Source organism: Zootoca vivipara, chromosome 4, assembly GCF_965207765.1.
Source record: "Zootoca vivipara chromosome 4, rZooViv2.hap1.1, whole genome shotgun sequence".
Lineage (NCBI taxonomy): Eukaryota > Metazoa > Chordata > Lepidosauria > Squamata > Lacertidae > Zootoca > Zootoca vivipara.
In genome coordinates this window covers 47,236,086-47,263,259 of record NC_142587.1, presented here as the reverse complement: position 1 = coordinate 47,263,259, position 27,174 = coordinate 47,236,086, and the positions used below count along the sequence as shown (strand labels likewise).

Below are 27,174 nucleotides of genomic sequence, written 5' to 3'. Positions count from 1 at the left end.
TGCAAAAGACCTCTGCTTGAGTAGGCAATGCCACACCAGGTGGAAAGGTAGCATTAGGTGGCCTCTTTGTATTTTGTAGAACCTCAGATACCAGGTAATGCAGGATATTCTCTTATGTTGCCCTGATAGTTACAGATATTAACAGCCTATTCCTCTCCCCCTCCGGCCCCCAGTATGGTCCAATAGGACTGTACCAGCCTGGTACAATCACAGATCGGACAGTCCTGAACGTGTTTGGAGGATTAGTAGGAAATAAAGGCCGTTACATTCTGGACAATCGTAAGGTAAGCCAGTTTCTGTAATTATACTTTACAGAATGCAACTTCATTTGCTTCTGATCTCCATGTATGTGCTATGTGAAGCAAGCAAGATTCCTTTTTTTAAAAAATGCACACCACAAAACCCAATGTTTCTGTTTCTGTATCATAGCATTTGTTGGAATGAAGGTGGTGGTAGTGGTGAAATAAAACATTTTGTTACACTCACCTCTTTTATGTCATGCCAAGTTTCCACTTCCAAAAAAGTTTTCATTTGAGATTCATATAGATTTTTGTATTTTTCCTTCCCATTGCTAGACAGGAGCAGTGCACCAGGAATTTTATAAAGACTGTGACCTGAGCATAGGGTCAGTAATCAATGTTTGGGGAAGAAAGATAGTTCTCTGCGATTGTGATGAATTTACCAAAGAATATTATAGGACAAAGTATGGAGTCCGTAAGTAACAGTACTGATACTTTAATATACTAATTTTGAACTGTGGATTTAACGTACGGTGTCTATTTGGGGGGGTCTTCTTTTTTTGAGTAGTTTTGTATTCCTAGGACAGGTTTAGGTTTGAAATCTATGTAAACAATATACATTAGTACCTCAGGTTAAGTACTTAATTGGTTCCAGAAGTCCGTACTTAACCTGAAGCGAACTTTCCCATTGAAACAAAATGTAGATATGTTCTTCAGTAGCACCTTAAAGACCAACTAAGTTTATATTTTGGTATGAGCTTTCGTGTGCATGCACACTTCTTCAGATACACTAGAAACAGAAGTGTCAGACCCTATATATATACAGAGGGTGGTGGGGGTGGGTGGGAATGGGTGATGGGCTGATGGGAGTGGTCAGGTGGAATGTAACGTAGGGCCTGGCTGTATACGATGGATTGTTTGGTACAGCCAGGCCCTACGTTACAACCGTATCTGTTCCAACTCTACAGACAGAGAATCTCACCTAAGAGATCTACAGCAACTAAAATATCCACCTGACCACTCCCATCAGCCCATCACCCATTCCCATTAATTGGTTCTGGAAGTCCATACTTAACCTGAAGCGTACTTAACCTGAAGCGAACTTTCCCATTGAAAGTAATGGAAAGTGGATTCATCCGTTCCAGACGGGTCTGCGGAGTACTTAACTTGAAAGTACTCAACCTAAAGCGTGTACTTAACCCGAGGTATGACTGTAGTAAGAAACAAAGAGGTAGATTAAGCCCAGTGAAGGAATAATGGAATTCCTGCAATTTTGGCTGCCTTAGTCACTTCAGCAAATGTAACAGCTTCACTTGTACAATGCAGATATGGGCCCACCATTTAAATGGATGGAGAAGGCCTTACTAGTCTTACTACTAATGATACCAACTGCTAGATTAGAACAGAAGGATGCTATCCAGAACCATTAAAAGCAGTGGGTGGTTTTCAACAACATTTTACTCAGAGTAGACATATGGAAATGAATGGACCTAACTTGGTCATGTCCATTCATTTCAGCGGGTCTACTTTGTGTAAAACTTAGTTGAATTCCACTCAGTGGTATTACATTTCTTTCATTGGAATCCTTGTATTGAGGCACTGTATTGTCTAATAGCATACACAGAGAGAAATCGGACCAACAAAGCTTTTTAAAACATGCTGAGGAGAAAATATTAATTATGTTGAACTGACTGTGTGTTTTAGGGATCATTGCCACCTCATACATTATTTCCTGTGGTGACCAAGTTTTTAACAGCTCACATGAGGGCTCTGTTTGTTTGAGCAGAGTAACAGGCGGAAAGAAGAGAGCTTGAAAGATGGACTTTCTTGGTCTCACAAGCACCGGCCAGAGTTTCTTGCTCTGAAGATCAGTTGTACATATATGACCTCTTTTTCATCCCCCCCCCCCTGGCAATTCCCTAACCTGATTGCTACTCTCAACCATCTCTTTACACCAGGCATTTGTGACTGATCTGAGCAAGCTTACATATTTATGACTTCTGTTCTGAATGAAGCCTTTTTATGGGCAGGCAGCAGTTCTTGTGCCGGGCGGGACAATCTGTGCCCTTCACACTTGCTGTCGGCCGCACCAAACACATAGGGGCTGCCCTGATCAATAGCTTTGAAACAACATAAAACTTAGTTTTAATGCTATGTGTACATTCCTGCCCTGGGCGGGCCTTTTGGCGAAGGGTAGATCATAAATATATGCAACAAGAAATAAATAACTCATTGGGGACAGGAGGAAGAGCAGAATCTGCGCTGTGCTCACCTCTGGACAGATTATGTCAGGGTATAAAAGATATTATGTAAATAGCTGATTACATTATCAGCCCACCACGGGGCTATGGGAAGGGGCCATAGCTTAGTTGTAGAGCACCTGGTATGCATGCGGAAGGTTCCAGGTTTAACCTCTGTCATCTCTAGTTAAAAGGTCAGTTAGAAGGCGATGGGAAAGTCCTTTGCCAGTCAAAGAAGACAATACTATGCTAGATTGCAAATAGCGTAAGGCAGCTTCCTAGGCACCCTCATGATTAGAGGGTTCTAGTGAATTCCAGGTGACAGGGAAAACCTCTCAAACACAACTGAACTCTAGGCAGATGTTATTACATTTCCCCACAAAATCCGGGGCTGCGTGGATTCCCCTCGAGGCATAATTTCCCAACAACTCTATTTTTAATGCACTATAAATTGGAGTAATCTTTTAAAGCCAATGTTTATATATTTGCGTGTGATGGATATATTGGAAGTTTTGCTTTGTTTTTTTTGGCAAAATGCCATGCATTATCTCTCTGACAAGAAATTACTTGAGTTCAAAAATGAAAATTTCTCCACTCACCAAAAGACGACAGATGTGTTCAGCACAGAGATATATATTAACTAATCTTTTTAAAGCTGTTCTCTGTCACATTCTTTTAAAAACATCACTGCTTAGAGAAAATAACAAGTTGATTGTACTATTGTGAAATCCTAATTATCACAGATTGCACTAAATCTACTGGCATTTCTGTTGTCATTTGCTGTTATATTTTCATTACTTTAGAAAATGTCAGGATAACTTTATAGTTTGAGTAAAATAATATTTATTTCTCTACTGACTTCACCCCTAATCAGTTTCTGAATATATTGCTGATTGGAACTACAGTTCTAAACATAATTCCTTGAATGTAAGTCTCATTTAAATCAATTGAACTTACTTCCAAGTAAAAACACTTAAATCTGCATATAATGCAGTTTTTCTTATGCAGTATAAATTACTTTTCCCTAGATTGCTCCTATCTATGTGTGGTAAATTATTTACATAAATAAACCCAGCAATTATTTCAGGATCAGATTGACATAAATTTCAACATTGATTACTTAGGTGAGGAAGCAGATGGAATACTGGACCACATCAGTCTTGTCATCTGGGCAGCCCCAGACCTCCATACATACTGCACAGGCTTGTGCCCCAGAGAGATAACTTCAGTGCAGCAAAAACTATGTGGGAGGCAACAGTTATGAGTTACTGGTCTCTGCAGCTGCAGTGGGTGCTTTGCTACTCCAGCGGTTTGACTTCGCCCCTGGAGGTGCACTGCATTGTCTTTTGAGACAGATGGATGCCAACAAGTGTAAATAAGTACCTCATGATATCTGCTCTGAATCTTCCAACACTAAATTTCCACTGCCCACGAGTTCTAATATTATGAGTGAGGGAGAAAATCTGTCTCTGTAACCACACCGTGCATGATTTTATGCATCTCTATATTAGGAGAAATATTCACTAAAATGCATATGAAGTTTGGGGAATTTAAAAAAAGCATAAACTGATGTGGAAGTGTGGGCAAACTGCACATAAGACAGAGAAATGAAAATAGCAGATTCATCCTGTTAAAGTTCAACCCTTTTAATCATCATTGAATGCAGTTGGAGATTTAAGCATCACCCTAAATAATTCAGATAGGTGGTACTAAAAGATTGTTGACTTTTGCTAGGGTTTATACCTCCTTGTCTCTAACATTGCCTCGGTGTTTCTACCTGGCATCCTTCAGCTGAAGGCAATCTACAGCTGCTTTTGGGGAAGGCTTTTGTCACTACCCACCACCTGAGCAACCCAAGTGGCAAAATGTTCCTGGGGGAGGGAAGCAGCTTCTCTTATTCAGGGCCCATTGAACAATATATTCCTGTTGATCTCAGACTGAAGCCAGTGTAGTCTGTGAACTGCCCGGTAGGAGGAAAGCAAGCAGTTCCCCAGCCCATCCGCTTTTTGGCCTCTTTTGGGACGCCATTTCAACATGCAAGTTCTCCTTAGTGCATCTGCTAGCATTGCACTAGATGGCACTGTTGGTATGCAAGAGAGATTGTAATCAGAGTCTTATTTGTTATGCAAGCCCTGAAACCCAGATGCACCAGGCTGCCCATACATTGGAAGACGCTACATTTCTTTCTTCTCAAAGGACACATGCCCACCATTACTTTCTAATTCTGCACACACATCCTTCTCAGATCTGGTTGTTTGTTTGTTTTTCAACCGCCATGTGTGGATGTCTGTCCATGATTATTATTTTTAAACAGCAAAAATGTACTGATATAAACCAAGTGAACTCAATGGAAATGAATTGGCTTAACCCCCAAATAGTTTTATTTAACCCGGCTGTCACTATGTAAAAGGTTGGGTGCTCCCATGCAAGTTGCACATTGTTGACTATGGTAATGATGTCGACGAGTAAATTATGTTTATGAGATGAGTGCAGATAAATTCACCGGGATTAAGGCAGCATTTAAGAAAAGAACAGAGAGTGGAAAAGACAGGTTTGAAAAGGCTGAGCCCATTGCAAAGATAAGAAGGACTTTTGTTTGTTGGCAGTCTCCCAAGGTTCACGGAAACATTTTGGCTTTTCCCATCCATAGAGAGAAGTTGACAGAAAGCAGAGAAAAATATCAATCACAGTATGCTCCCAGAGGAAACAACTTGAAAAATATTTTCAAAATTGGGCTTTCCTGTTTAGGAGAAACATTTGCTTTTCTAAAATGCACACATTATTCTTCAGTAATATATCTGCCAAAAGGGGAGAACAATTTTGTTTCCTTAGATTGAGACCTCATATCTTGAAATGCAGAGCCATTCTTAACATATTCAGGAACTGAACTTTAAATTGTCAGTTGCCAATTTTGTGTTACAGAGGACTTTACTCCAATCCCGTACAAGGCGCCACCTCCTCCGAAAGTAGAAAGAAAGTTTCCACCGTATCATGGATTTGGCTCTGAAGAGGACTCTCTTTGCTCCTGCTCGGGCTTGCTTCCCAAACCACCCCAAAAAGACTTCAAGAAATTCATGGAAAAAGACAGGTATCTGAGCAAAAGCAATATTTGGAACCTACCCCTCCCCTCGATTCCTGAAATGGAAAGTGAGAGGGGGAGGGAAATTACCATTAAACGTTTTATGTAAACCGATTTTACAAATGGGCTTTGTAATATTCATAATTCTAATGTGCCAAGCAGACAATAGATTTTCAGAATTTAGAGTCTGAGTTCCTGCCATACCGGTACATGTCTGTTTTCATTAATCTCAAAGGCTTAGCTCTGAAAGAGACAACAAGAACTACAATAGTGACACACTGGTGTCCAGTATGTAATGGGGGAGGGATGCTATCCTCTCCTTCCTTTGTTTTCCCATTTACTTTTCCTGTTTCCACTGTCTAATCACATGTTGTGCTGCCTAGTGATGCTTTATCAGTTTTGTAAGGGATTCTGGGTTTTGTTAAACTTTTTTTGGAATCAGTGCTTCTGTGTTACTATGGTTTGCTTGGGAATTTTTATTAGTAGAATGGTGGAGAGAGAGCCCAGGCATGTCTGCATACCCCCTTTTTGGTGGCACGGCGGCTTTGCGCCTCCCCTCCTATTGATGATGCAGGTCTGAGCGTCGGGGTCTGATCCCTGTCGGAGCACGAGCTTCGGCTCCCACTGCCGGCTTGAAATCCTGTTCTGCATCAGTCTGCCGAATTGGCCAGTGGTGCAGAGGGCTGGGGTCTCGGGGGGCAGGCTCTCGGGAACAATCAGGCTTCCCTCAGGCCCACTCCCGAGGGATTTAAAATAGCTCACACCAGCCCAGCTCTTCTTTCTGGGATCACAATTGCCGGGCTTTGTTAGCTCAAGCTCAGCGCAAGACCTCTGGGGGATTTTCAGCCTTGGTTGGAGGGGGGCTTGTACCCTCACCTTCCCCTCCAGAAATAGGGTATCCCGTTAAAGGGATCCATGATGGAGTTGCTTCTGACCATTTGCCCAGACTGGGGGCTTGGCCTCAGCACTCTTAGAGGCAGGGATCCCCCTATTTGATGTAAGTCATAGGAATCCCTGCTGCCGGGTTGAACCTGATGTCATTTCCAATAGGCAGCCCAGAAACAAATGCTTATCCAATGCCTATGCAAAACTACTTCATCTGAAAGTTGTGGCCTGATTTGATCCCATTCAACTGTATGGTCTCCTTGACTGGTAGCTCACCTAAGCGGAGGAGGGGGGTAGTGTGCGACCTGGGCCTGCAAGTAAGCATTCTGTACAGTCGTGTCCTGCCAAGTAACTCCAGATCCATAAAATCATGTGTTTTTTGTCTGGTGTGTTATAGAATACATTGTTATTGGAGTGCCATTTACAATTTATTGCTTTAGTTTGTAAAATTGTATGCTGCTTTTTTAATCGGATACCTCACAGAGTAAACAATTTTTAGAATGTAAACAGCTTCTGATTTTTTACTACTACTTAAGCTTAGGTTGGTTATTCCGCCCCACCCCCAAACAAAAATGTGTTTGGAAACACAAAAACCAAACTCGTTAAAGGCAAAACCTGGGCATGGGTAATGACAATCTTCTCAGTGGCTCAAACTGATGTAAAAGTTGACCGAAGACTGTTAACTTTTTATTCGTTTTACTGAACAAATGGCAGGACTTCTCCATGTAAAGGAAAAGGAGACAAATCTTGAATTTGTGCCTCTTCTGCTATTACAGGCAAGGCCTCGAAAGTAATATACTGCGATTTCTTGCACAATTTATTACTACTGATCCCATTGACAAAGACCGGAAGTTCATTGTTTCTTATTATCTGAGTGATGACACCATCCAAGTGTTTGAGCCTCCCCAGCGAAATACAGGTGAGAGAGGCAGATTAAGTTCCAGGTATTTCTAGTAAAACGGGCAAAGGGCCTTATTTATTTATTTATTTATTTTAAAGGATCATAACCTTCGTCAATTGGGTGGAAATAAATGCAAGAAATAACTTTGTGAGAAAGACACTGTTCATCTTCCAGGATTGAACTTTGCTTCTGTGCAAAGAGTTGCTCCAGGCTTGCATTTCCCAAGGTGCTGTGGGGCTGTGCCATTGATAGTGTAAAGGTGTCTTTACTTCCCATGCTTTCATTTGTGGGGGTGGGGGTTGGGGTGGGACGGGACACCTGAAGTACCCTTTGCTCAAATGCCTGGGAAAAGGCTTCATTTTTAGTGTCAGTAAGCAAAATCGGCTTGCTCACAGAAACATCAGCCTCCATGTTTTTCATGAACTACAGTTCAGAGAGTGCCTGCAGAACAGTGACTCGTGCAGGGACACACAAGGCACACTCATTTGAGGGCAGGCAAACCTGTTGCATTAGAAATGGTGGCACCATCCCAGGATTACCTACCCCTAGCAAAGCTGGATTGGAAAAACTTGGTGCCAGCGTAACAATGGATCATGCAGAGATGCAGTGGCTGGCCAAACTCCTCTGAGGGTGAAGACTTGAATGTGCAGGAATCTTTAAACATTTGCTTATTTCTAAAATACCAAATTGTTGTAGCGTGTTTGTATGCCCCGGACACATAGGTTGCTATTCAGTCTCGTCTACAAGTCCACAAAAGTCCCTGCCCTGCAGAATAATGTTTTGCTAGTCTGTTGGGGGCTAGCAGAGGAAGAAAGGAGGGCGTTTCTATGATGGGGAGAGATCCTATGGCAAACTAAGGCCCGGGGGCCAGAACTGGCTCAATCGCCTTCTAAATCCGTCCCATGGATGGTCTGGGAATCTCTGTGTTTTTACATGAGTAGAATGTGTCCTTTTATTTAAAATGCATCTCTGGGTTATTTGTGGGGCCTGCCTGGTGTATTTACATGAGTTGAATGTGTGCTTTTATTTAAAATGCATTTCTGGGTTATTTGAGGGGCATAGGAATTCGTTCATTTTTTCCCTCCAAAATATAGTCCGGCCCCCCACAAGGTCTGAGGGACAGTGGACCAGCCCCCTGCTGAAAACATTTGCTGATCCCTGTCCTATGGCTACCAGGCAAATCCTTAAATACAAGGCTATGTAAAATCACGACCTCAGAGGCTGCATGTCCTCTGGCTGGTTAGTATCTGGGTGGTATGGTAGCTGCCTCCTCCAATATGGTCAGCCCCCCCCATTTGTTCTGATTCAGGTGTTAATCACCAATAAAAGCTATTGCTGTCTCTGGTCATAAACTGCATAACTGGATTGAGATGTCTAAACGGAAATCCACCATTTTCCATGGTAGCAAAAGAGTGCTTGATTTTGTATGGGCATTTAACATGCAGTACGATGTATTGGGGGTAGGGGCGGGGAGGGAAAAGCAAATTTAGGTGCACTTTCCTGATGCTTCAGTAATGTATTGGAGGTCTGAGAATTTAATGCAGTTTAGCTTTTAAAAGGAGATTACGCAATGCAGCTGCAATTCCCAGACCTAAATGGATCGCAGGTGGTAGAGTCTGTTAGATTTGGATGATGGTTCATTGTTGGTGGGTGGGGCAGGGGTAATGGAAGGGGATTATACCCTTTTCTCTCCCAGTGTTTGTGATAATTATCTGGTGCATTTTGTTGCCCCTGTTGCCCCAGAGGCAGTTGTGCATATCTTTCGGGATGGGGGTACTGCCAGCGGGTTGGGAGACTTGCCAATAGGTTGGGTAGTTTGCTGGTGTGTGAAGGCTAGGGTGAAGGCTCCATTGGCAATGAAAATGGCAATCCTAAGGGATGTGTGAGCTGGCTTCTGGATTTTTTAAGACTTCTCTGTGCTTGGCTGACCAGATCCTTCTAGGAAGGCCTGAAAGTGGGACCTGAACACAACACTTCTCTCCCCAACTTGTGATTCCCAGCAGTTGGTGTTCAGATACATTTACTGCCATCGGATAGCCTGGGGATTGGAAGCCAGTGCCCCTCCAGATGTCATTGGACTCCAACTCCCATCAGCCCCAGGCAGCATGGCCATTGGTTGGGGATGATGGGAGTTCAAGACCAACATATGGAAGGCCACAAATTCCCCATCTGTGATACAGCTGGTAAGACTAGTAGCCATTCTTTCTTCAGCTAGCGGTGATAGGAATTGGGACAGACTTGTTTATCATCACCCTCAAAATTCATACAAGAAGGTTGGGTCTGGTGTACTCCATCATTCTGGGGAATTGCAACAAGAGGAAGTGGCAGGGACTCTTTCCTAGGTGCTGTTTGTGCTCGGGTAAACAAGATGGTACACTTTGTGTTGTGCTGTATTTCTGAAAACAAAATACTGCGCCTTCTCCAACCTCCCAGATCCTTACACTAAAGGGAGAGAGAGAGAAAGAAAGAAAGTAAGAGAGAGAGAGAGAGAAGTTTGGGCTGTGCTGTCTTTGTCAGTACCTTCTGAATAATTGGTTTTATTTTTCCACATATTTTTTCATTGCAAAAATTATTTTATAGTTCCTAGAAAGTAAATGTCTTTAAGTGAAGAAACCCAGAACCAATAATGGCATTAAAAGCTTTTGTTGACTAGATAATGCAGCTGTCTGCTCAAACCGATGGTCTTATATGTATCAGTAACTAGATGGGAGGAAGCTGTTGTGACCTGGCTTCTATTCTTGACTCTTAAATTTTCATGCTTTTACAGGCTTAAGTCAGATCCTGAATTTTACCTTAATGGATTTTTCACCTTTTCAATTTTATTGTGAAAGAAAGGTTTCTGAACCAAACTCAGGTTGAACAAAGCATTACAGGTTCTGCATTTACTTATAATTTGGACTCTAAATGGCATTTCATTGTATTGCCCATCCGTTTTTACGACACTTATATCACCAAATAATACATACCGTATGAAACATTTTATGATGCCTAATGCATGCTTTGGGGCTTTTGGTTGGGAATGCAGATATAAGCAGGAAATGAACCACAGGCATACCAGAGTTCATGTACTGCTTGTTCAGCCCAAAGTATTATATGTCCATGGGAATGATCTAAGGGTACATGCTACAGCAGCCACTTAGTTGAAGCTAAGAGGGTCTCTGGTTGGGTTGGTGCCTGGATAGTGGACTCCCTGAGAGCATAAAGACTTCCATTCCACAATGGAAAATGGCAGAATATAAAAGTACTAAGTAAATCTGGGGTTGACCAGGTGGTACCTGCACATGTTATTCAGCTGAGCTTTCATCAGCCCAGCCTGCATCGCCCAAAGGTCAGGGATAACTAACTTTTCTCATTGATTTCAATGACTTGGATTCTAGGATAAACTAACTCAGGGAAGTTTATGCATGGAAAGTTTTCCATCTCCTTTCAGCCACAGGAGCCCCTTGAAAAACCTCTCCTGAGGGCCGGAGATCCACTCCTGAACAATGTGTGATGGTGTGTGGGAGACTGATGGGAATCACCCTAGGCTTGGATGATAAGATAACTTAAGGAAATTGATGGAAGGAAAGTTTCCCATTCCCCTACTTCCAGGAATTCCTTAAGTTAACATAACGTGGAATCCAACCCATTGGAATCAGTGGGTCACATTCATCTTCCTCCCTGGCAGGCTCCTGCACTGCATCCCACACCATTCCCAACCCACAGGAGAAACTTAGCTGTTGTGGGTGGGAGGAAGGATGAGGAACTCTGTTGTCAGACACTGAAATGGCCATATCAAGGAATCTGCATTTAAAGGTGGAAATAAATATTGTGGTATGGCCAGTTGGCTGCTGGGAAATTTGAGGGTGCAGTTTCTTTGGTTTCTTTCTGAAATATACAACTTGTTATTTATTGTTCTCTTGTTACAGGGATAGTTGGTGGGAAATTCCTGGAAAGAGGTCGTATTAAGAAGCCTGGGCAAGAGCAATATAAGGCTGAGCTGTCTGAGTACTACACAGCAAAGGATCTGTATGTCGGAGCTAAAGTGTGTTTCCATGGACACGTCTTTCTTTTGGTGGATGCTGATGAGTATGCTTTCAACTACATGGAGAAACATGCAAATGAGGCAAGCTGTGCTTTCCAATCCTTATTTGGCCTTTAAAGCATATGGAGTTTTATTATCTTGCTTAAATAATGGTGGCTCTGAAAACCACTGTTTATTCACCCCCAAGATCAACACAGAGCCACCGTTGTCTCATTTGAAAACGACCCGGTGAGAAAAACGGGTCCATGTTCTCAACCTGTTCTCTGCGAGATACATACCAAATAATGTCTTTGGTAAATGTCATGGAGTGCACTTTGTGCCTGATGATTCAGGCTCGCAGATTGACTTTCATAATGTCCTAATCCCGCCTTTGTTCCTGGAAGAATAAATCAGCAAAAGCAAAAAAAAAGAGAACTGCTGATACAGTCTGCACTGTACCAGTTAATTTTCCCGTGCAAAAGATAAAGGAGTTGAAGCTAACCAAACAAAATCCATAAGAACATCTGATAGTTGTTATGGTTCCTTCTCCGCAAAGGAGTTGTGCAAGAGCCCTTGGGAGAAAGAACAACCAAATAGGGATAAAATTAGGATCCTGAAAAAGATAGTACAGCGCTAGGGGCACTATTTTTTAAAAGTCGTATGTTATGGGTAACTACGTAACATATTCCAATGAAATAACCATGTTTCAATAAAGTTGCATTAGGGTCACTTCCAGACAACCTGCTATTGAACGTTCATCCTGATGTGCTTGAGCAAAGTTTACAGGGAGATTAGATGCCAACCACTATTTATTGAATATTTGTTCTGATTTGTTGTGCAAGATCCCCAAATGGTGAATGCTGTTCCATTTTCGGCGCTGAAGTAAGATTCTGCAACAAATCCAATTGGCTTCTGTATGTGGAGGGGATGCCACATCTTATGCAGCACAATGCCTTTGACTGGCACTGATTTTCTCAGCTTGAACTTGGCATCACTTTGCAAACTTTTAATAAAAGCTACTTTGGGATTCATTGCTGGTGTTTTAAAAATAATGCAAATATAATGCAACTAATGCATGTGTTTGTCATAAAGGATATGAATAACTCGCTACTGTAGTTTTCAAGCTGCTGTGCATAAGTACTTTGTATGTATTAAATATATGTTCCGTTATTCTCACCTGGACCCTTTCTTTACAGTATCCTGTGGCCAATATCTGCGTAGTTTTGGACAAACTGAAGGCGATAGGAGAACCTCGATCAAGAGAGATTAAGCAGATTTTTGCAGCTGCTGATCCTCAACACACCACCACTATTGATTATGATGAATTTAGGTAAGACTCTGAAAGCCTTGACAAAAGGCAGTTTAAGTTTACGGTATCTTCTGTGAGGTTCCTATCATCAATAATAGAGAGAGAAAATCTACTAGGATGTTGGATATTGGCTTTCTCTATTACACAGAGCACAAACAGGTCCTTAGCAGTGGTACCTGTGGATTACCTATGGAGTCTTGTTCTGACCTGAATTTGTATCTTTTGGTAGGATGGACATATTGTGTGGAATTTTGGCAGTCTCGTTGCTATAAATGATAGGTGCAACGAATAGACACAGGCTGCTTACACACCCTACACTTAAAGTACATTTTCACCCCACCTCCTGCACATTTAATAAACTACAGTTCCCAGTAGTCTATGGGGAGGGCTGATGTGCTTTAAATGTAAGGTGTGTATACTGCCTCAGACGTGTGAATCTGCCTTACACTGAGTCACACTTTTGGACCATCCAGTTCATCAGCGTTTCCCACTCTGATTTAGAGCTGCTCTCTAAAGATTCAGACAGAAGGTTTTCCAGCTGCCTGAGATCCATTTTTAAAAAAGAGGTGTGAGGTAACAAGCCTAGGTCCACATACCTGACTTTGGTTGCTGGCATGCGCACCTCACTCTGTTCCTAAGGCTCTTGTTGGAATTTACACAAAAGCCTCACTGACGAGTGCAAAACTGAAACACATGACAAACCCACTTTATTGTTTCTACATTCTATTTCTGATTTCCAGTCCTGTTCATTCATTATATGACAATTTCTGTCATTTGAATCCTTAAGGCTGCAGTCTATGCACACTTACATAAATGCCACCGAACGCATTTAATTGTCACTAAACATGCATACATGTTTGCGTTTTTCTTGATACGTGCAACAGTTACAGATCTGTGCAGAAACATTGTCAAAGTAAACACGAAACCTCCCCGTGGAAACACAAACAAATGTTTTCTTCATTTCTTTTCACTTTCTCCTTGTCTTTTAATTAAAGGTATTTTCCTGCAAATCTGTGATTTGCAGGACACTGGCCTGAAACAGTGGAAATGTTTAAACTAGGACCCTCAAACTCCACTTCTAGGTCATCTTCATCCGGGCAGAAAATATGCAAAAATTATACTCTGCTCTGAAGCTTCCAGTTACTGTGCTCCCCCCCCCCTTATCTTATTTTGCATCTAGCCTGGAAGCGGATGATTTGTTTGTTATTTCCTTGAAAGCTAAAGTGCAATCCCAAATTTTGTTCTCGTAACGCCGGTTGATGATTTGGCATTATGTTTTAATGGCCTGGTTTGATCCATTTTCTACAAACATATTTTATAACTGGGCACTGTGTTGTAAGCACAGATGGGTTTTTTAAAATCATATCCAGGGACTCAATTTAGATGTTTAAAGTAATGTGCATGATTGTTGTGTCTTTGTATTGAAATGAAAATCAAACGGCAAAGTACCATGCACATATTGAGGTTCTATATTTCTGAGAATTTCTTCTATCAGGAAAAGTCTTACAGATTCTGAGCAAGCATCCATACATCTCTTTGAACAACATGATAGCTTTAAGAAAATCTTGCTGCCTTGACACAGATTGAGTTTACTTTTTGTTCTTAATGCAAAGCCACTTCAGAACACACTGGACAGCAAAAGAAAAATAACAAAAAATAATAATATTGTTACCAAATCAGTAGATTGTGCATCACCTAAATATAACGGCTTTTGAAGAAGGTTTTTTTTTTGGGAGGGGGGGTTTGGAAAATTAATATATTTGTTTCCATGTTATATGAATTAATCATTATTTCTACATGCTGCTATTCAAAAAAGTGTTTATGCTGGATGAGTAGATAAAACAGCTGCAAAAAGCACAATTATTAGCACAGTTACATTTTGGAGTTGGGGTATTGTTTAGGGAATTTTTTTTGCTAGAGGGGTTGTTGCTGTTATTGATATTAATTGTTTAGATCTTTATTTTTAGATCTTACGATTTATGTGGAAATTGTTCAATTTGGTTGTGTACTTTTCGATGTGTTTCATTTATTGCTTATGACTACCTTTGATATTTTTGTAATTATGTCTTTTTCATGTCGTAAGTCGCCTTGAGCATGGTTTTAACTATGGAAAGGCAGCATACAAATAAAATGATGTATGCCTGTATTTTTCCATTTCATTTTTAAATTTCCATTCCATTTCATTGTGTTGAAGCTCAACAAAAATATGATTTAATGTAGATGCTAGTTAAAAATTAGTGGTATGTTTTGTGCCAACACAGTTTTGTATTAACGCACGGCCACTTCAGAAAATGCTGTATATATTTGTTGCTCTTTTCAGGTGCACTTCATGCAAGCAATTATAATATACTATTTTTTTCTTCCTCAGAAATTTGCTGTTGAATATCTCAGATAGAAATTTATCAGAACATGAAATTATGACCCTTGGGCGATACTATAGCTTGAGAGATAAGAATGAAATAGATACCACCTATCTTCTAGCAGTGGCCCAGGAACAACTTAAGAAATATAGCTTTGAGAATTTTGGTCAACTCTTGGCAGTGCTTGCGTACAACGACCGGAGCAAGTAAGGAATGACTGTGTACATAGCTAAGTACTTAAAGGGTGCAAGACGGTAACAGGGAAGTTATATTTACAGAAGGTCTATGTTGTGAGTAGGATACAACTTCTGAACATTCAAAACAGTTCTTATTCAGCTTCTACATTTCTGATGCTAATGGCTTGTAGGCAGCTAGATGCAGATGTTTCCATGAAATAGCTGATTTTTCTATCAATGAAGCCCCTCCTGGAAATGTGGTGGCCTCACCTAGTGAGGAAGGTCATCTATGTTCGTGTTGATTTTTCCATTGAAATGAGTGAGAATCACACTCTGATCCTAATCACATTTACTTGGAAGTAAGTTCAGTACTTCCTCTGCTTTGGATCGTAGCCTTAAAGTCCTTTGCTTTGCCTATGGTGGTTTGGGAGTGTCCTTCTGCTTTAAGTGATCGGAGAGCTTTGCTTCTTCCCTTACATTGAACATAGGCAAACTGTGATGTCTGTTTCAAAGTCCTTTGCAGCATTTTGAAAAGGCCCAGTGTATCTTCTTTGCCTCCCTTCTTTGTCTGGCAGGGCTTGTCCTTTTTGCTGCTCTGAGAATCCAGTGTCGGTGTTATGGTCTGAATCTGATTACCTACAGGGAAACAATTTTTTAAATCCCATTGACTTAATTATTTTGGTCTGCAATTTGTTAATTCAAAGCTCCAGGTTTGGAAGAGAATATATCAATCTGTCTCTCACTGGCCTTCAGCACATTTTAGCATCCTGGAGGCAAAGTGCTTCAGCAAGCGGGATTTCTGGGGGGTGAGGTAGGTGTCATTTGGGTGGACAGACAAGCCTGGTGCCTAGTGGTGGTTTCTTCTTTTACATTTCTCTCATTTGCCAAGCAGCTGATCAGAAGAGCCAGAGAGCTGCAATCCTTCTCTTGAGGGTGCATGAGGGGGAGGGCCCTGGCAGAAGCACTGAGATGGACAGGTTAGCTCAGGCATCCCCAAACTTCGGCCCTCCAGATTTTTTGGACTACAATTCCCATCTTCCCCAACCACTGGTCCTGTTAGCTAGGGATCATGGGAGTTTGGGATTAGGCCAAAACATCTGGAGGGCCGCAGTTTGGGGATGCCTGGGTTAGCTGGTGGCTCAGGAAAAAGGAACAGGAAGTCAGACTAATGGCCCATCTAGCTTTTTATTGTCTATACAGGCTGGCAATGGCTTTTGGGGAGTTTGAACAGGATCTGGAGGCATTGGGGAGTGTCCTGGGGCCTTCTGCAGCCAAAGCAGATGTCCTACTTCTGAGCTGCAGCCCTTGACCCTAATATGTAGGCACGAGTATTAGCCTTCCCTGATACTCAAAGCTCCACACAATGGAGCAGCTTGAAGGCAAGGAACAGTCACTGGACTGCATTTTAAGGAGCTTTGCTTTCCAAAAGCTTTTCCACCATCTTTTTCAGGTTACTATTTTTTAAATGCAGATATTGACACCTCTTAAACCAGGCATTTTCCATTTTTCCATTTCCATTTAAAAAAATTGAATTCCATGAGAAACATTTCTGTTTGTGCAGATGCGGACTGCTGGCCAGCGACAAGTGCAGGACTATATGCAAGTCCTTCAGGCTACCGGTAGCAGACGATCTTTTGCGAGCAATATTGACTGCGTAAGTCTCAATCTAAGATTATATGAATTTATGTAAATGGTGTGTTGAGTCAGGAATGCTGGAAACCAGGAACAGTTAGTTTTTAAGCAAGTTGAGGATGGTTTGAAGGAGGCATAGCCTCCCGGAGCATACCTTTCTTTTGTCTGACTGCTGCGGCTGGATTTGCTGATATCCAGAAGTAGAACAAGGGGTGCCTCAACAATCGTGCAGGGTTCCCAAAAGCAGCTTTCGTTGGGTCCAACAAGTGAAATGTGCTGTTCCCTCTTAAAATTCCAACTATACTGCAAAAGGGAGCCTGCTGCAAGGAGCAGTCAGTCCAGATCTTTACCTTTTCTACCTCTCTCCTGAAGTCCAGCTTTGACAGGTGGGCAGGGCCACCCACCAGCCAATCACCTGACATCATGGTGACATCAGGTGACAGCTAGCTGGGTGGCCCTGCCCATCTGTCAAGAGTTGGCTTGTGAAGTCAACTTCACCAGCCTGTTTCCTGCTGGGGACAAACACTGGTGAAGCAGCACCCAACAGGATTGAACTCTCTGTTCACCAGCTGATGAATAGTGACTTCAGTCTTGCTCTCTGCTAGGCTCTTAGCCAGATTTAACCCACCACCCACTCATCTGAGGGGGAGTAGGGTGCAATTCTGTGTGGGCTGTGCTTGCCAGTTCTCTCATCAGCTGCTGAGTGGGCGGGGTGTTAAATCCTGATGCTTTGGCTGCACGCACCAGTAATATGTTATTGAACCCCAGTCCCCCATCAGCTGATGTCACCCACCCATCAGAGTCATGTCAGCTGATTAACAGATGGGTGTGGTTTGGGGAAAATGGCGTTGTGGGCCAAATTGGCCCTGCTGGTGGGCCAATAGGTTCCTCACCCCTATGTCAAAGGGTTGAATGAGACAGCTGAGGAGGAGGCATGCCTGGTGCAACTTCAAAGCATTCCTACATGACTAGGGATTGAGGAGAAGCTCACTCAGGCTGAAGCAAAAAGCCTTCTCTCTCCATCTGAGGCTGTTGGGGAATACAGAGGGAATTGCCTCTTGTTGCAAACTTTTGAAACAGTTGGGAAAACCTGGAAAACCTGTTTATCTGAGGTGAAAATGAGATGAGTGTACTCACATCAAACAGCAGTCCCTACCTTCAAATTGTCACCAGAATCTTTAGCCTGACTTGTATAAAATGACAAGCTGTCAGTAGTTTCCCAAGTCGTGCTTCTCCCCGTTGATGGCTTCACATATTCACGAGAGTTTCATTTTTGCCTTCATTGCAAACAACCTTTCTGTGCATCCCTTCTTAACTTTTTATTAACAAGGTGGATCACATGAGCTGTGTGTGTGTACATTGCACTCTTGATTCAATGTCTTAGAGATGCCAAAACAGCCTGGGTTATTGTTTAGGAACTGTGCTGTTTCAATAATGGCGGTTTAAATATATATATAATACACAGATTGCAAATGCGGTCTGAATCTGACAACGTTCAATGAAAAGAAGGGCCTTTGTTACTGATGTGTGCGGCTGCACAGATTGAAAACGACACGGCACAGATGTCAGAGTTCCGCTGGGCATCTATTCTACTGAGCAACCTGCTTGCAAAATGAGAGTGTAGGGTTATTGCTTTAACGTGTAACTTTAGGAACATTACAAGGTTTATAGCTCCCATATTTGCATTGAGGTGGGGGAGAATGAACCTGCAGTTTTACTGTGTTTTGGCATGGGTTTCTCAAGATGTGCTGTGAAACTCACAAGGGAAGCCTCTGTGTAAGGAAGGGTCAAAGCAGTACACTGGTGGAGAAGCATGCCGTCTTTTGGCCCAAGGCCACCCAAGTTGTCATCCCTTGAGATGCCCAGATTTCCCTCCTCCCAACTAACCCATCTTGAGCTCTCAGGAGCTATGAGGCTTCTTGCTCAGGTCACTTCCTCCTTACCAAACAACCCCTCCCCCTACCTCCTGTTTTGCTAAGGGCTTTGATATTGAATTAAAAGACAATATGGTATAATGCCAGACTTGCCTTGTATTGCATTGTTAAAAGTGAAACCTCTCAGAACGTGAAATGATTCCTCACCTTTTAAAGCTCTTTGTGGCCCGTCATAGGACAGCAGTAGGTAACCCTTTGTCTTATCCCTCTTTTCTGAAATGCCTAATAAAAATAAGGCACAGTTATTAAAAAATCTGGTGCCTCCATAAAACAAGAGCTTTTCAGGGAGTTCCCTGCGGTAGGCAGATGGATGACTTTTGCAATTTGCTGCACATTCATCATTTCTGACACCTGCTCATGAGCATTAGTCAAAGGGAGTAAAATAATTCATTTTTAGAACTCCCACTAACCTGAACTGCCAAAAGTTGTTCTGGGACAGCTAGAATCCAGGAGTGAAATGAAGAATTCTCTCCTACTTCTGGAAAGCAGTAATTAAATAGATGCAACCAGAAAAGAGAGTTATGTTCTATCACTTGTGATAAATGCAGTAAGTATTAAAGATGGGGCCTTTTTATCTATAAACCATGGAAGAATAATATGAAACTATTTGTGATGTGTACCCTGATCCTAAATGTATTTAATGAAGTGAACTAAATTGCACCAGTTATCTGAAAGTGAAGCCCATCCTAACTTTCTCTGAACAGTGTGTTTAGAATCAGTGTATTAATCTGAAAATAAACTACAGGGTTTCATATCGCAAAATATGAAATGGGCCAAAGGAATGCATTACTTATCTAAAATACAGATATTAATTGAATTTGCTGTGGTTATTTGATAGCAACGAAGGCTAAGGGCTTGAATAGTTTCCCATGTTGCTGTGCCACACTTGTTAGAATATTCTTTGAAAACTTGATCCAACAAATTTGAAAACTGGAGCATGTCCCCAGCTATTTCTTGAGTTATACAGTACTAGTTTTACAGGGTTAGAAAAAAGCATGCACTGTTTTTTTTCCACAAGCACATTAACACACAACTCAGGCTTTGATAGGAACAGTGAAAAAGGAGGTAGATAACTTGTGTTCAACCTCATCTTCAAGGGGCTGCATTTCCTGTGAAAGATTAGGAACACAGCCAGGAGGTACAGTTTGAGGTAGCTTTGACACTAGAGGCCCAACTGGTCCCTGTGGCCCATGGCTGCTTTTGTTCTCCCCTCCTCATTTCACTTATTTCAAATATTTTTATGCTGTCTCTTAGGCACAACCCCATTCTGCACAGAGCGAGCCTGGCCACAGTTACCTATGCTCTAATAACCTTCTCTCTAGACCAGACATCCCCAAACCTCAGCCCTCCAGATGTTTTGAACTACAATTCCCATCTTCCCTGTTAGCTAGGGATCATGGGAGTTGTAGGCCAAAACACCTGGAGGACCGCAGTTTGGGGATGCCTGGTCTAGACTATTGAAGTGTGTTGTGGGGAGTTTCCTTTGAAGAGTGCTCAGAAACTTAGGTTCAGAACCCAGCAGCTAGATTGCTACTTTTCTGGGAGCAAATCCCATTGAACGTAGTTAGACATACTTCTGAGTAGACATGTATAGATCATATTGCAAATCAGTTACGAGGAAAGGAAGTGTGGGTGGAGAAGAAGAAACTTGATGGGCATGCAAAAGCACGTGAAGTTAACAGAAGGGGTAATCTGGAGTTCTGTTTGGAAAGGCATGCATGGAGCAACAATTTAATGTAGTTAAGAGAAACATAGGGTCAAAAATACTGCCTTCTGTTTTTGTTTTTTAATAAATAAATAAATAAATAAATATAATAATCATAATCATAATTTATTATTTGTACTCCGCCCATCCGGCTGGGTTTCCCCAGCCGCCCTGGGCGGCTTCCAACAAGATTAAAATACATTAAAAAGTCACACATTAAAAACTTCCCTAAACAGGGCTGCCTTCAGATGTTTTCTAAATGACAGGTAGTTGTTCATCTCTTTGACCTCTGGTGGGAGGGCATACCCTCCGGTGGAAAATAATAAACAATTGGGTATATATGTATCCAAAAATTGCCTTCTCTTCAAAAACCTATGACACAAATTAAGCAAATCTGCATATGGCTGCTTTGCGTAATAGATTCTGCTTCTGAGATCCAGGTAGCCAGGTTAACTTGGACTGACTGATTAATTTTGGGGTGATGATTAGGAAATGGAAGGCGAGAAGGGTCTGGAAAATGGAGACAGGTGGACTGTGGGACAGAGGCTGGAGAAAGGTAGCAATTTGAGAAGAACAAGGTTTTTTCAGGCCATTGGGCCATTACTTCTGCTTAACCACCAGAAATCCCTTTCTGAGTTCTGAAGTTTTTCATTAGACACTGTGCATGCATTGCAAGCGTTTCTTCCTTAGAACCGTGTAGCTCTTCCATTTTTCCTTGGTCTTTTCCAAGCCAGCCAAAAGAATCATACTGTGAGCAGAGAATGGCAAAAACCTATTAATAAAATTGCAGGAGGTTAGCATAGTGTAGCCATCTAGTGTTTTCCCAAAAGATACTTTTGTGATGAAAGCTTGTAGTAGTAACTGTAAAAAAACCGCACACAAAATATATTACAAGGGCCATAGAGCTTAGTGAAAGAATACACTTTATTCTTAGTCTGAAGTGTAAATCAGGTTTAATGCCTGTTGACTTTTATTGGGTGTGTTTGCTATTTAAACATAAGGGATTGGGAATAATTATTATCCAGGATTTTGGATATAATCTCTAAAATTCTGGCTATTTAGTGGTTCAATATTTTTATGTGATAAGTGATTACTTGTCCCAAACCAGAAGAAAAAATAATAATGTAAAACATATTTGTGGCAATTGTCCAAATTCCCCATCAGCAAGCAAACACAGGGACATAATTACCATCCCTAAACCAGTTGCATACTGCAGATAAACAAAGGTTTTTATAATTTTCACATAGGACGGTCAGACCTCATGGAATTCAGCTTCTAAATTCAGAAATGAGCCCCATAGGAATCAGCCTATAAGAAATATTCCCTTATGATAGATAAACCATGGGAGCTACAGGGACCACGACCTCCCTGCCATTAAATTGTGCTAGCTGATAGTAGCATCAAGGCATGAATTGCCTGGGGAAGAAAAAGCAAACATAAGCAGGCCAGCACAACATTAAGAGAATACTCCTGCCACATCCCTCCTCACTGAGTACCCTCCCAGACAGAGGAGAAGGGAACATGAACACCAGTTCAAACCAGGTGTTCATCCTTCTTTCATAGGATAATTCTAGATATAATTCAGTGTCTACTCCAAGCATATGAAATCAAAATAAATGAACAGTTTAATTTTCCTTTATTCTACATCATTTGTTAATTCTTATAACAGCAGGTTGCTCAAACTAGACTCACCTAAACATTTTCATTTGGCACTCCCACTTCTTTTGGAATTTTCATTTGGTACTCCCACAGTGGTAAGGTTCCGCCTCCTTCCATATGAACCTACCCGGACCCTGAGATCATCTTCTGAGGCCCTCCTTCGTGTGCCTCCTCCTCGAGAGGTCTGGAGGGTGGCAACACAGGAACGGGCCTCCTCTGCAGTGGCTCCCCATCTGTGGAATGCTCTCCCCAGGGAAGGTTGCATGGCGTCTTCATTATACACATTTAGGCGTCAGGCAAAAACGTTCCTTTTTAGCCAGGCCTTTGGTTGACCTGATCAACATCCCATACCCTTTTAAAATGTGGCTCTTTTGGGGGGTATTATTGGGTTATTGGTTTTATTTTAATTTTATATACTGTGATCCTTTTATGTGAACCAGCTTGAGACCTCTGGGCATAGGGCGGTATATAAATTCTAATAATAATAATAATAATAATAATAATAATAATAATAATAATAATAATTGGAATAATAATAAATATATTTCATGCATTGCATTTGAGGTAAAAAGCAGAAATAGTTAACTATTGTAATAAATCACCATAAAATAATTTTTAAACAATGTTTTATATAAAAATATTATATATTGGAGGGATAAGGGCCCACCTCAAACTCCATGACAAACTTATATGCAAGTCGCGAGATCACAATATAATCTGTAACACTGCCTTCATGCTTTGTAAAGTGGGCATATTCCCCAGGGCTATCTCCCTCTGTCATACTGTTAAAAATTAGCAAGTCTATCCGCCTACAACTTGGGCTAAACAAAGCCCTGAATAAGGGAGGTACTCCGGCTAAGTAGATATCTGGTTCCAGAATCTGATTGTAATGGGTGTACAAATTTACATCGTTGGCTCCCATACGTGCATTAAAATCTCCTGCAATGCTAAATACTGTAGGATATTGGGATTCCAGGGATTCTATATAATTCTCTAGTTCTGTGCATTTAGTATTCACAGTAGGTTTTGTTTTTACAAGGTGGTATGTAGACGTTAGTCAGCATTAAACATATTTTCAAAACTATAACCAAGACAGCAGTTGCAAACAGGTTCCATGGAATCATGGCTGTTGCAGTTGCATTCAACTGAGCGGAGATGAAACATGCTAGACCCCCACTGGCCCTACCACCTTTCGTCAAGGGAATGGCTGTTAATGAGTGACAAAGGGTATGTTTCCCCCCTCTGCACACACACACATCATGAATTCATGTCCATTTAGTTCTTATGGGTTTAAAAAGATCATTTCTAGGTAAAGGATGAAAAGTCATTGCTGTGTTAAGCAAAGTAATAGCCAGTCACTTACTGAATATGTGCATTCCCAATCTGATTTTAGGTGTGAAGATTGCAAAGAGCAAGTAAATTATAAGAAACTAGTCGATGGGCTCAACTGGAGAGATCATCCAATTCCAGTTTTCCAAACCGTCTTGATACCTTTACAGGTAAGCCAAAAGTATTTCAGACTAATGGACCTGCACAAACAAGAACCTCCTACTGTAGCTTTCAAAGGAGTCAAAAAAAATATTGCAGTCAAATAATTAAAAATGTACTTAGTAATGAATGAGAACTAAACATCCAAAACATTTTGTAGATTCTGAAACTTCACTATGCTTATATTCATATTCTGACTGTTGAGGTTGAAATTCTTCTAATGAGGCATAAGCCACATGTTAGGTGCCTTGGTACATCAAATTTCCAACCTATTTCCTGCTGTTGCATGGCATCTGGATTGAAAGTAAAAAATCTATGGCCAGTTTGCCTCAAAGTATTTTTGGTGTACTACCCCCCCCCCCCATTTTTAATTGTTTAAATCGCTGAAGATAATTTTGATGAGTACATTTTAATGAAAAGGAGTCCTGAGGGAAACTAAAGGAAGGAATGGAATTTGAATCCCCCTGTTGGATTTTTGAACTTTATCCATTATATCTTCATCTCACTTGTGATTTAGGATTGAGTATTTCTGGAGTGCTTGATGATTATATCTGACACACAGAAACCTCATGCTGCGCTCTCATTGACTAACTGAATCCAGAGAGTTTTATTTAATCTGTCTACCAGTTTCTAAGCTAACAGGTCCCAGGAAATAAATCTTCTCCTCGCGGGTCCCATGGCTTCATAGATGCCGTTTACTGCCCTAATACCTTCTCCAAGAATGCTGTACTGAAGATCACTATTCCCCAGCTAGCTTAATCTCTAGCAAAAACTAAACAATTTATGTCCCAAAATTCCAAAGCCTGGTTTAAAGATGAGGTCTTCTCCCATCCCTGACAGCCATCAAACTGTCAACTGGGTCATATTATATTGTTAGTGGAGTATATGAATGTATTCTGTTTTTATAGCACTGATTCTCAAATGGAAAGAGAGATAGTGCAGGGAGCTTCTGGAGCAACAGAGACCTCATCCTTAAGACGGGCCCGGGTCATGCCTCTCGAGCATTATACGCTGCCTGGGAAAGGGGAGTTTTCTGTGAGGCACTGGGAAATTATGCACATCCAGGTCTGGTTTAAAGATGAGGCTTCTGCCACTGCTGAGCTCAGCTGTTTTTCGCACCAGCACCCTTTTATCATGGTAAGTTTTAGGAAAGCATGGAGGGAAGAAGCACTGGGGAGAGCTTCTTTGGCTTTGGTCTTTCTGAGTTTTCTCGGAAACCTCATGGAAAGCTCAAGCTTTTCCTGCAGGTTCTCTAAGAAAGTATGGAAACCCAAGTTGATTACAAGGTGGGCTGAGGAGAGCAAGCTCCTCACTAGTTGCACGTAACCAGTGGATTCTTGTGGTGGTGTATTTTGATGGTTGGGCATGGGAATCAATATTCAGTCCCACCTTCAGAGTAGCCTCTAAGATTTTGCTAGTCTCCTGTTGTGACTTTCCTCAAATTAAGGCTAATTAGAGCGATTTTGCATTCCCCAGGTGAGTGTTACTGCTGCTGAGGTTTTTCCTTGTCTCCACCTCTAGTTTAAGGCCATTTGTCATGTTCTAGAAACATTAACATATTCTTGTTAATGTTGATCTAATAACATAGTTCCGTTTGTTGAACGAGTTGTGGACGGAAATGAGGGCAGCGCTGCTTCATTGTGTTTTGTGCCATTTCTGGTTGCTTTCCATGTCAGCCCTAAATGTGTCTTGACCACTTATTCCATTATTTTTAGTGTGAAGATGAATGGAGAGGGGAACCACCGGCCCTTCCAGTGAAGAAGATTCAATACTTACCTCTCATGGTGGATCTCTTTGGTAATGAAGAATGTTAGCACCTCTTGCAGATAAATGTTGCGACTTCCTTTCTCTGGAGACTTACTGTACATGCTTTTTTAAATAAAAGAATCACAGTTGTAGATTTTTGGGGCAATGTAAGTTTGATTTTTTTACTTTATTGTAGAAATATAATTTAGATACTTTTGTAATCCTTTCAAACTTCAATAGACTGTACTGTACATGCACTTTCACAATTAAAATCATTTAAATTTACCTTCACTCTCAGTTGTTATATGTGCAACGAGCACTGGGTAACTCAGGAGTTTCCAAGTGTTTTTGTGAAGTTTCTAGCTAAGGACCATGTCCCCCAGCACCACATGCACACAGCCAGACTTTGCTGTCCTTCTGTTTTCTTACAAGTTGCTTGAGGATAGTGGCCATGCTGATCCAGACCCTGACATGACTCCTGACCCTTTAAAAGCTGTATAGAATAAACAATTTGACCAGCCTCCCATCACTGCATATCTTCACTCAGAAAAGATGTGCCTGGCAAAACTCTTGCCTTTTATGCAACTTGGAAAAGATACGGACACTTTTGCAGCATGATGGCATTATGGTCAAAGTATATCTGCCTTAAGTAGGATGGCTTTCATAATAAAACCATGATACATTGCTTTGAGCTTGAACACAGGCCTAGTCCTCTCTCAGATGGCAAACTTGTGCCTTGCAGTATCATCTCAGATCTGCAAGTAGCGGCTTACAGATCTGAGTGTTCCTTAGTATCATTTTTAAAAATGCAATCACCCCCTCTGCACATTAAAAGCAACAAGCTAAGAAAAAGATTAGGCTGGAACCCATCTCCCCGATATAGTGTTATGTGCACAGTGTGTGTGTCTGTGAGTTGCATGGAGTATTCAGTCATGTGAACCCCAATTCTGAAGTGGTATAGTTCAGAGTTGAGCTATACCACCTCAGTGAGAATTGGGCCACAGTACTGTAGAGGTGAACTTTTGTCCATAGCTCCACCCCATTTTACTCTCATTTGTGGTTGCAAGGGCTGTGAATTGCCCCATTATGATCTACTTTTAGCAAATGCCAGATGAAGTGAAAGCACACTTCTTGGTTCTGCAACTTCAGATATTGGTAAGGGCTTGTGTGCTTGAGTTCTTCCCTGTGAAAAGTTCTTGCGAACAGACTTCTTTCAAAGTGGATCTAGCATAATGCTCTCTCAGTATTAATATCTGTATGGTAATAAAAAAAATCTAAAACATAATTTCAAAGGCATTTGAAACTGTATCTAACTTGGAGATGTGGTAACACTGTGGCAGATAAGATACACATTTATGGTATTATCCAAAAACAAAGAAATGCCGGGGGGGGGATGATAGAAAGTAGAAAGGATATTGCAGATTATAAGTTTTCTTTTGACCTACTGGCCAACTTCTTGTCTGGTTTATTGGGGGTGGAAAACTGCAATTTGGTCATTTTTCATATATACTTTGTGCAGCCAGGAAAGGGTCGTGATAGCTCCTAACTGGAAAAGCACTTCTGTTCAAAACATTTATGAATATACAACTGGAATTTGGAATGTGGGCAAATTTTTGAAGACCGCTAATTACAAGTGAATTAAAGAAAAGTTTCCATTATTCAAGAAATTCAGAGAATTTTGCTTTTTTATTCATTATTGGAAGCATAAAATTGACAATGTACCTTTATACTTTGCTTTCTTTACCCTGCATTAAGAATCATCTGGTACTGTTTGTGTTTCTTTTTGCCTTGCTTTGTATCCCTTGCATTTGAGTTCTT

At 41.3% G+C, this 27,174-nt stretch overlaps 1 protein-coding gene across 1 annotated transcript in view; it reads left to right on the top strand.

Annotated features, from left to right (window-relative positions):
• Positions 1-25,641, top strand: part of EFHC2 (EF-hand domain containing 2) — a 53,598-nt gene extending 27,957 nt beyond the window's left edge. The window contains exons 6-15 of the mRNA XM_035116174.3: positions 174-284; positions 576-714; positions 5,402-5,567; positions 7,220-7,362; positions 11,253-11,449; positions 12,544-12,677; positions 15,025-15,222; positions 16,754-16,846; positions 23,516-23,621; positions 25,326-25,641. Of these exons, the coding sequence (XP_034972065.1) occupies positions 174-284; positions 576-714; positions 5,402-5,567; positions 7,220-7,362; positions 11,253-11,449; positions 12,544-12,677; positions 15,025-15,222; positions 16,754-16,846; positions 23,516-23,621; positions 25,326-25,424 (1,386 nt within the window). The 3' untranslated portion in view covers positions 25,425-25,641. The remainder of the gene's footprint in view (positions 1-173; positions 285-575; positions 715-5,401; positions 5,568-7,219; positions 7,363-11,252; positions 11,450-12,543; positions 12,678-15,024; positions 15,223-16,753; positions 16,847-23,515; positions 23,622-25,325) is intronic.
• Positions 25,642-27,174: the final 1,533 nt, after the last annotated feature.